This window comes from Arachis duranensis, unplaced genomic scaffold (genome assembly GCF_000817695.3).
Source record: "Arachis duranensis cultivar V14167 unplaced genomic scaffold, aradu.V14167.gnm2.J7QH unplaced_Scaffold_66565, whole genome shotgun sequence".
Classification (NCBI taxonomy): domain Eukaryota; kingdom Viridiplantae; phylum Streptophyta; class Magnoliopsida; order Fabales; family Fabaceae; genus Arachis; species Arachis duranensis.
In genome coordinates, this window is record NW_026265020.1 from 35,729 (window position 1) to 46,958 (window position 11,230).

An 11,230-nucleotide genomic window follows, 5' to 3' on the forward strand; every position below is an offset into this window, starting at 1 on the left:
TGTAATTTCTTCTTCCTGCAACATTATTGTAACCAGACTCATAACCAAAGGGGTGAGAGTTCATAGTAGTGAGACAAAATAAAAATCAACAAAAAGAAAATATTTGAAAAAGATAAGATTTAAAAAAAAAATAAATATTTTTTTTGAAAATTATTTACAATAACCAATAATAAGGCACACGTTTGCAATTCCTCGGCAACGGCGCCATTTTGACGTTAAGATTTTTGCCAGTAAAGAATTTCATAAAACCAGTCGCGTTGTAGATATAGTCTCTAAACCGACAGAAATCCCTTCGTACAAACGTTTTGTTTGTCACAAGTAACAAACCCCTAAATAAATTGATAACCGAGTATTTAAATCTCGGGTCGTCTTCTCAAGGAATTGCAGGGAGGTATGTTCTTATTATTGGCTATGAAAAAGGTAAAATTGCTCTAACTATGAAGGTAAGTTAAGTGGATGAATTCCAATTTTCAATCAACAATGAGTTTGATAACTCTAGAGTCACCAATTATTTAACCACAGCCAAGAATATAAAAAGCTAAATTAAAATTATAAATATCTGAAATACCTTCAATTCATTCAAAGCAGTAAAATCTAACATGGAAAATATTCATAAGCCAATTGGGCAACAGGAAAATCCAAATTATTTATATCAATAAAAAAAAGCAATCATCAATCTGAAATATCTCAAATAACATTAATTAAGAAAATCAATCTAAACATGGAACATTGAAAATAAATAAAAATAAAGAACCTGGGATTGAGAGTCACTCCTAAAACTAAGAGAAGTCCTAATCCTAAGAGAGAGAGAGGAGAGAACCTCTCTCTCTAAAACTACATCTAAAACATAAAAGTGAATTATGAGTGCTTGATTATGAATACATGCATTCCCCCACTTTATTGCCTCTAGTATGTCTTTTCTGGGCCAAAAACTGGGTTAGAAATAGCCCAGAAATCACTTTCAATGCTTTCTGGTCCGTACAGGTCGCGGAAAAGTGACGCAGCCGCGTCGTCCACGCGACCGCGCGGATTGGTTGTTGGCTAGGTCACGCGTCCGCGTGACCCACGCGTTCGCATCACCTGGCTTCGAGGCAACTATGGCAAATTATATATCAAATCGAAGCCCCGGACGTTAGCTTTCCAACGCAACTAGAACTGCGTCGTTTGGACCTCTGTAGCTAAAGTTATAGCCGTTTGAGTGCGAAGAGGTCAGGCTGGACAGCTTAGCAGTTTTTCCAACTTCTTGCATTCCTTCCACTTTGCATGCTTCCTTTCCATTCTCCAAGCCATTCTTGCCCTGTAATCTCTGAAATCACTTAACACACATATCAAGGCATCTAATGGTGATAAGAGAGGATTAATAATAAGCAAATATAAGTCCAAAGAAGCATGTTTTCAATCAAAGCACATAATGAGGAAGGAAATATAAAACCATGCAAATAGTATGAATAAGTGGGTAAAGAGTTGATAAAATCCACTCAATTGAGTACAAGATAAACCGTAAAATATGGGTTTATCAGTGTTCCTTCCACTTTTGCATGTTTCCTTTCTGTTCTCTAAGCCATTCCTGCCCTATAAAGCCTGAAAGTACTCAACACACGGATGACGGCATCGAATGATAATAAAGGATAATTAAAATTAATAATTTTATGGTCTAGGAAACATATTTTCACATATATTAAGGAATAAGGAAGGAATTGTAAAACCATGCGATTTATATGAATAAGTGAGAAAAGACTTGATAGAAATCACTCAATTGAGCATAATATAAATCATAAAATAGTAGTTTATCAACCTCGCCACACTTAACATTAGCATGCCCTCATGCTAAGTTCAAGAGAACTAAAAGAGTGAAGGTAGAATGGTGGAATCTATGCAATGCAATCTATCTAAATGCAAGCTACCTAAATAAATCATGTAATTCTAATTACTATCCACCTATATACTCATAGAGCTTACATGTGGTCAAATTAAGTCAAATTTTTCAAGGAATCATATATGCACAACAAAGGTTGAACCATATTAAAATATATTCACAATTGAGTTGAGCTAATCAAAAGAATTCATAAACTTGCAAGACAAGCAATGATTAAACATGGATATATGTAATTGAGCTATTGAACCCTCACTGGATTTGTGTTTACACTCTAATCACTCAGTGTTTGGGGTTAATCACTCTACTCTTCTCTATTCATGCTTTCTAAAACTTTGTTCTTCATCTAACCAATCAACAAATATTTAATGTATACATGCAAACATCATGAGGTCTTTTCAAGGTTGTAATGGGGCTAAGGTAAAGGTGAGGGTATATATATAAGGCTAAGTGAGCTATAAATTGAATCCTTGATTAGTCTAAGATCTCGCCTAACATATACATATTCTATACAATTTTAAAATCATGCCTAGCTACCCAATTTTCCCACTTTTGTATCACATACTCATGTACCAACTTATTTTAGAATTTATCACATGTGCATTGATCTTTTACTAGATTTAATATTGGGGTAATTTTGTTCCCTTGTTTATTTACTCTCTTTTTTTTTTTTTGAAAAATAAACTCAACATATCAATGCACATGGTATTCTAATTATTTTGGCCTTACATGAGTATGCACCCAAAATTCAAATAATTTCTAGAGTTAATACCTTCTTATCAACCCAAGTTTCCATAGTTCCCCACACTTAATTGATTCACAATCTCTATCTTAAGCTAACCAAAGATTCAATTTGGGATATTTAATTTATTTTTCTGCTTAAGGCTAGTGATGTGGTTATAGAACAGAAGCGGATTAAAAGGCTCAAAGTGGCTAACAAGGGTAACATAAAAGGGTAAGCTTATTTAGGATAAGTGAGCAAAAATTCAAATGATGGCCTCAATCATATGCAAGCATGCAAATACACTAAACAATGGACATATAGAATGAAACAAAGTAAAGATTGCAAGTATAGAGAAGAAGGGAGAAACACACAGGAATGAAAACTATGGTTAAATAATATAACCATGCAATTAAGCTCAAAAACCATATATCAGTTATTTATATCATGCAAGTAGAAATCAAGAGTTTCCATTCAACTCAATGTGAATCTTTGAATGGCTCTTATAAAAATAAGTATTAAACTAAATTAAATAATCCATATTTTCTATATCACAACTAATAAGCTAAGAGTGCAAATTAAGCTAAATATCTAAGATATATATATACAGCCCAAAATGCAAAATGTAATAAAGTAATCAGAAATACAGCCAAAGAAAATGTGCAAGTACTGAAAGTCGAACAAGATAAAATAAAATAAAATACAGAAAGAAAAATAAGATAAAGAGTCTGAAAGTAGTTCACCAAAATAAAGTTCGCTAGAGATGGCAACCTCCCCACACTTAAATAATAGCACATCCCCGATGCCTAATCAGGCTGGGTGTGAAGAGTCGTTACCTCCGGAGGGGTGTGCTGGTGCTGTCTGTATGGGCTCTGGCAGTGAAAGTGTCAGAGGCTCTGCCTATATAGGTGCCTGTAGGTCTGCTGGCTGTGTCTGCTGAGGCTCCTCATGCTGGGGCTCTGCCTGCTCGGGTCCTGCCTGCACAGCCTTTGCTCGTGCATCCTCCTCCTGGTCATCCGCCTCCTCCTCAGATGGCTCGGATGGTTTGTCAGGCTTAGAGGGGATGTTAGTGTGGCCTGACCGGATCATCAACTTCAAATGCTCAAAGCGTCGCTTGTTGCAACGCTCAGACCGCTCATATCGCTGCTGGTTGCGGCACTCTATCTGGTCCAGGCGCTAGAATAGGCGTTGCACAAGGTGGTAGATGGGTTGGGAAGTAGGGGAGGGTGCTGTGGATTTGGGGGGTGCAGCAGGTACTGAAGGGGCAGAAAAAGATGTGGCTACATCAGCTGTGGCAGTAAGAGAGGGCGGTTTGTAGCCCAGAGCCCGGAACTTCCTGCCATATGGGATTATCTGTTTGCAATTCCCCGGCAACGGCGCCATTTTGACGAACGGATTTTTGCCGGTCAAGAATTTCATCAGAATAATCGCGTTGTAAGTATAGCTTCTAAACCAACAAAGAGTCCTTTCGTACAAAAATTTTGGTTGTCACTTAAGCAAATCCAATAAAATTTATAACCGAAGTATTCAAACCTCGGGTCATCTCTCAAGGAATTTCAGGGAAGTATGATTTATTATTGGTTTTGGAAAATGTATCTTTTTTGTTTTTTTAAGATAAGAAGCAACAATAGTAAATGGCAATGGAAACAAACTAATTATAAAAACTCTTGGCAAGGTATGAGTACTGGAAATCCTGTCCTAGTTATCCTTATCACTGGGAATGAGAATTGTTCACTGCTCCCACTTAGTTAACCCTTACTAAATAAAGGAAAGTCAAGTGGACTAATCAATTTGATTTCTCAAGTCCTAGTCAACTCCTAAGGAAAGACTAGCTTTAGAGGGATCCAAACCAATCAGCAAATTCTAATTATCAATCACAAAGGAGTTTGATAACTCAAGTGTCACCAATTACTCAACCAAAGCCAAGAGGGAAAAAATCCAAATTATTTATATCATAAATAGAAGAAAGCAATCATAAATATGAAATACCTCAAATTGCATTAAATAAAGAAATCAAATCTAACATGGAGAGTTCATAAACAAAATTGGGAAAATAAACAATTAAAGCAATAGAATAAATAAAAGTAGAAGAGAAACTAAATTAAAGGAACATTGAACCTGGAATTGAGAAGAAGCAATCCTAAAATTAAGAGAAATCTTAAATCCTAAATCCTAAAACCTAAGAGAGAGAGGAGAGCCTCTCTCTCTAGAAAACTACATCTAAAACCTAAAATTGTGAATTATAAATGTTGTGTGTGTTTGATTCCCTCATTCTCCAGCCTCTATTCTATGTTTTTGGGCTTGAATTTGGGCCGAAAAGGAGTCCAGAAATCGCTGGAAACATTTTCTGCAACTTTCTGCACGTGGCGTCCGTCACGCGTGCGCGTCATTTGAAAGTTTTTCTTGTCACGCGTACGCGTCAGTCATGCATACGCGTCACTTGTGCTTTGCACTAGGCATGCGTTCGTGTCGTCCACGCGTGCACGTTGCTTGGGTTCTGCGCGAGTCACACGTCCGCATCGTCTGTGCGTGCGCGTCGCTGCCATTTCTGTCAAAACTTCATTTTCACGCGTTCCTTCCACTTTTGCATGTTTCCTTTCTATTCTCTAAGCCATTCCTGCCCTATAAAGCCTAAAAATACTCAACACACGGATCACGGTATCGAATGGTAATAAAGGATAATTAAAATTAATAATTTTATGGTCTAGGAAACATATTTTCACATATATTAAGGAATAAGGAAGGAATTGTAAAACCATCCGATTTATATGAATAAGTGAGCAAAGACGTGATAGAAACCACTCAATTGAGCATAATATAAATCATAAAATAGTGGTTTATCAAACTTCTAATTGTCAATCAACAAAAGAATTAGATAACTCAAGAGTCATTAATTACTCTACCTAGGCCAAGAAAAATAAAATCTACCTCATAACTAGAAGAAACATTTTAGCAAATACATAGAAGGTAATAAAGTTGGTGCACAAAATTGTGATCTCAATGGCGCCAACAACTTGGTACGCACAATTGTAATCTCAACTCTTTGTCACAACTTCGCATAACTAACCAGCAAGTGCACTGGGTCGTCCAAGTAATAAACCTTACATGAGTAAGGGTCGATCCCACGGAGATTGTCGACTTGAAGCAAGCTATGGTCATCTTGTAAATCTCAGTCAGGCGAATTCAAATGGTTATAGGGTTTTGATAATTAAAAGATAAATAAACATAAAAATAAAGATAGAGATACTTATGTAAATCATTGGTGGGAATTTTAGATAAGTATATGGAGATGCTTTATCCCTCTTGAATCTCTGCTTTCCTACTGCCTTCACCCAATCCTTCATACTCCTTTCCATGGCAAGCTGTATGTTGGGTGTCACCATTGTCAATGGCTACTTCCCGTCCTCTCAGTGAAAATGGTTCTCTACGGTTTCTGTACGGCTAATCAACTGTCGGATTTCTCGTCTCGGATAAAAAATACCATGCACAGATATCGTATGTCTAATCATTTGTTGGTTCTCGATCGTGTAGGAATAAGATTTACTATCCTTTTGCGTCTATCACTACGCCCTACAGTCGCGAGTTTGAAGCTCGTCACAGTCATCCCTTCCCAGATCCTACTCGGAATACCACAGACAAGGTTTAGACTTTCCAGATCTCAGGAATGCTGCCAATGGATTCTAGCTTATACCACGAAGACTCTAATCTTGGATTCATATGCCCTATTGTCAGAGGGGAGTCGATGTGAATCGTTGATTGGAAACCCAAGAAAAAAAATCTAAAAACATATAAAAAAATGCATCTGAAATTTAGGAAAAAGAAACATCTAAAATAAGTTAAAAGAATCATCTAAAACTTAGACGATAACAATGACGAAGAAGAAGAGAAGAAGAAGAACGCCATGTATGGCGATTGGTGCATAGTTGATGGGTGGCACTGTGGCGAGCACGGCGCACGACAGAGTGGCAGACGAGTAGTATTCTCAATGGAGGTTACCGCGTTCGCGATGGAGGTTGTTGCGTTCACCACAGGAGTCTGTTCGGTGGAGGAAACGCGTTGCGTGCATGTGGCAGCGCTCATTCTCGAAGGAGATTTGCGTGCAGCGGTAGCTAGTCAGTGGCATTAAGGGAAAGTGGAAGGCTGGGCATCACTCATGATGAATACCTTAAATTTTGTGTAATTATCCTCTTCGGTGGTCTTCTCTGAACTTGGATTTGTTGATTGCTCCACCCAAAATTTGGATGGTTCCTCCATCTAGGATTATATGTTTTGGAGAATGGGTCATTTTGTTGTGGTTTGGATTGGTTGCCTATGAAATTAACTTGCTCCATTGAAAGTTGCTCAAGGTTGAATGTGTCACAGTTTTCACCATAACTTGCTCCTCCATGCATGTCATAAGATGGACTCTAGGTATTTACTACAGAAACTTGCATGCCTCCTACTTGCTTAGTGAGTGCCATGAGTTTCATAATCTCGTTTTGTGAAACAAAAGTATTCAAGGTATCCAACTCCATAACTCATCGTTGTCTAGACTTATCAAAATGATGTATAGAATATAGACAACTTAAATGTTGATAAGTCTAGACAACTTTACAATATATAATATTTATTCTTGGAATTTGCGATGTTCTACATAAATACCATCGCCAATGGCAGTGGGAGTGGTTGCACTTGGAGAAGAAGTGCTTCCAATAACAGTGTCGCTGACAGGGTTAGTTTTTCCCATTTTTGAAGCTGCGAAACACATAACAGAACTATCAACTACACAGAATTTTTATACATTTTAGTATTTCACAAGAATTTATAAACAGACAGTAAAAATTGAGCAAAAAAATTTTATCAACAAGAACTAAGAATTCAGAATTTCAACAAAATAATAGACAGTAAAAATTGAACAAAAAAATATAAAAAAGAACTAAGAATATAGAATTTCATCAAAAAATTTAAACAGACAAAAAAATTGAACAAAAAAATTATCAAAAAGAATAAAAATTAAACAAAAATTGAATAGAGAGTAAAATAAATAATAGATAACATAAACAAAAAATTAACTGGAGAAGACGACTACCACAGACGGAGGTGACGTTGTTGTTGACGAGTAGCTGATGCCACAGTCGTTGACACACGCCGAACGAAGCATGCTGCTGGAGAGGATGATGCTGACAAAGACGAAGACACTGCCGGAGAAGACGACGCTGGCGGAAAAGACGACACTGGCGGAGAAAACGACGCTACCGCTACCAGAAAAGACGATGGAGAAGACGATGCTGAAGGTCACGAAAAGGATGATGCTAACAGAGATGACACTGACGGAGATGACATTGACGGAGACAAAGGAGATGCCGACGGAGAGGAAGCTGCCGTGAGGAAGCTGGCGCCGATTTGGTTGGGTGAATAATAGTGAGGTGGTGAGGAAGCTCTGCTAGGATTTATACCGTAGGTGATTGCCACTGCATTGTGTTTAGGTTAGGGTTACTGGTTAGAGTCAGTAAAAGGCATTTATATATTTTAAATTTATATTTTTTAATTTAATTAATAAAGGTTCGTGCCTATGGGTTGGTTTGGGTTCCACACCCTTAGAACCATTACATGGACCAATTACTAGAGAGTGTTATTAATTCGGTTCGGGTTATATCCGATTATCCGTTGGTCTCAGAACCAATTTAATTGATTCAGTTCAAGTTTAAATAGGTAATCAAATACCCAATACTCGTGAACACCCCTAGGTTTTAGTAGTCAAAGATTTTTTTCCAAATCATGGGTTTATCAATTTTAGGTAAGTCTTATCATTTTTTGTTTATGAACAACTAACTTAACAATTAACATTCAAAAAAGAAAGATTACAAAGAGATAACTTTATAAAAGGATAAAGTATATTTTTTATTCTTAAAATTTATTATAAGTTTTTAAAATATTCTTAAATTTTATTTTTTTTAGTTTTGTTCTAAAAAATTTTTATTTGCATTAGATATATTCTTAGCGGCTACCTTTTTTAAAAATTTAGGACTAATTCATCAATAATTTTATAAGATTAACCTTTAATGCAAATAATCAGACATAATTGCCATGCATTATTGTTGGGTTATTCCTAAATTTTTTTAAAGTTTAGCCGTTAGGGATGTATTTGATATAAATTGAAAATTTTTCGGACAAAATTGAAACAAAATAAAATTTAGGAATATTTTTTAAATATTTATTCAAACTTCAAAGATAAAAGATATAATTTATGTAACGACCCAACTTCTGGCACGTCATGACCAATGCTAGCCTCCAGGCTACTTCATGGCTTTTCTTAGAGACTCTAGACCTTATATTATATTATATTATATTAACAAATAATATCTACATAAAGCATAAAAAACACAGAAAACATAATAATATCTTACATATATGCCCGAAGGCTCATTTAGTATATCATAGTTCACACCAGGTTATGTTGTTCCTTATGAACGGTAGCTGGATTGTTGGCTAGAAATTTCTTAAGGATAAAAATGGCGTTGCAAGTATAGTCACAACCGACAAAACGACTTTCGATCAAAGTTTAGAGTAAATAGTGTCACAATTCAATTCAAATAACCGGGAGTTTTACTTTTCGAGCATCTTCTCACAGAACTAACAATTACGAGTGCACAAGTTTGGTTGTGAAATTGGAGATTTCCAAGCATAGAGCAAAAATTAAAGGAATTAAAGAATCAATAGTTCAAATAGGAACAAAAAATAACAAGCAAGCAAGTGAATAATAGTAACTAAGCAATAAGTGCGCAAATAATGAACTAAAAGAAATCAAAGAACAATTAATGCTAAATAGGAGGAAACAAGGTCAAAACTATTGAAAATGTGGTTCAATGTATAGGAGGAACCATGGCTTCGGGTTGGGGATTAAGGGCCCATTTGGGAAGCTTTAAAAGTTACTTTTTTTTAGCTTTTGACTTATGAAAAGTAGTAGTATTAATGTCTGATGCAATTTTCAAAACCAAATTGTAGCTTTCTAAGAAACTATTTAAGTGTTTATAGAGAAGTTAAAAAATGACTTCTCTCATAATAAAAAGTTTTTTTTATCACATTTCTTTTAAAATAAGCATTTTTAGAACTAAAAAACTAAATATAAAATAACTTATTTATAAGTTATTTTTAATATAAGTATTTATTATTTAAGATATTTTTTCAAAAGGAGCTTAATTAAGATATTTACCCAAGCTGGGCCTAAGAAATCATTTCCTTGTCATAATCACAACTGTGGCAATTACAATGAGTTAATCTCATTTAATCAACTCTTAACATCGAGAGTAAGTCAGGTGAGTATAATTGTCCTTAATCCACAAATCCTAACTAACTTACTAATTAACTTAGTAAAAAGCTAGCGTTAGTGGAAACAAGAGCAACTAACAACCCAAAATCACCACTAAATATTGGACATTATGACTCTAATATCCTATGTATCCATTTCCCAAGTCAAGGAGTGAAAATCTACTCCATATTTAAAATGAACACTTTCACAAACACTTGGTGGGCATAATAACCAAACATGGTGAAATTCCAAAAATATTTAAAACTATAACCAACCAATGAATAAAACCAACAATGGCAACTCAATCAAACATGTAATAATTAATAAACATCAATTTCATCAACAAGAACTCAAAAATTCAAAAGGAAGTGTAACTTTAACTATAAGAAGTGTAGCAAAATTAATATAATAAAAGAGAAAATTGAATAATACTTACAATGGAGGCAAGCTAGAATCCAAGATCAAAATAAAAAATGTAAACTTCTAATATAAACCCTAATTAAATCCTAAAAAATTTGTGAGAAAATACTAAGAAATACTAAACTAAAACTTCCTAAAAACTATCTAATATTTTGTATGTATGATATGGTATGTTGCCCCTTTACTAGCTCTTCTATTTCAGCTTCAGACCTTGTAAAATTGGGCCAAAAGGCCCCAAAATTGTGAGCCACGTGACTTTTTAATGAAGTCACGTGTCAGGACTTGTGCGTATGCACAGGAAGGTGTGCATACACACATATTGTTGTGCTCTTCTTTTTTGTTTCTTCATGTATTCTCCTATTTTGCATGCTTTCCTTCAACTTTTTCCAAGTCATTCTTGCCTATTGAGCCTGAAATCACTCAAAAAAATATATCAAGGCATCGAATGGAATAAAAGTTGAATTAAATTGATCAATTAAGGCACAAAAAAGCATGTTTTCACATTTAGGTACAATTTAGAGAGAAATCACAAAAATATGCTATTTATGTGAATAAATGTGAATTTATATGATGAAATCTACTCAATTCAACCTAAAATTTACCATCAAATATGGACTCATCAATTCCCTCACACTTAAACAATAACATGTCATCATGCTAATCACAATCAAAGGACAATGATACAAGGGTAAGCAACTTATTGAATGAAATTACCTATATGCATGCAACTATGCTAAATGCTATCTACTTCTATCTATACTACGATTTCCTATTAATTTGGCAAAACAAGCAAACAATTTCCAATCAAGTAAAATAGACAATTTAAGCTAAAACAAGAGAATATTGCAAAAAAAATTACAATCCAAAGAATCGATTCAGATTTTTCAAAAGTAATGAAGCAACTTGCAAGAAATCACAATATAAGAGG

General features: G+C 35.1%; 1 protein-coding gene across 1 annotated transcript; it reads left to right on the top strand.

Annotated features, from left to right (window-relative positions):
• The first annotated feature begins 6,495 nt into the window (after positions 1-6,495).
• Positions 6,496-7,992, top strand: LOC107472056 (uncharacterized). The gene is made up of 2 exons (XM_016091630.1): positions 6,496-6,706; positions 7,697-7,992. Exons 1-2 carry the CDS (start codon positions 6,496-6,498, stop codon positions 7,990-7,992), a joined length of 507 nt encoding a protein of 168 aa, XP_015947116.1.
• The last annotated feature ends 3,238 nt before the right edge of the window (positions 7,993-11,230 follow it).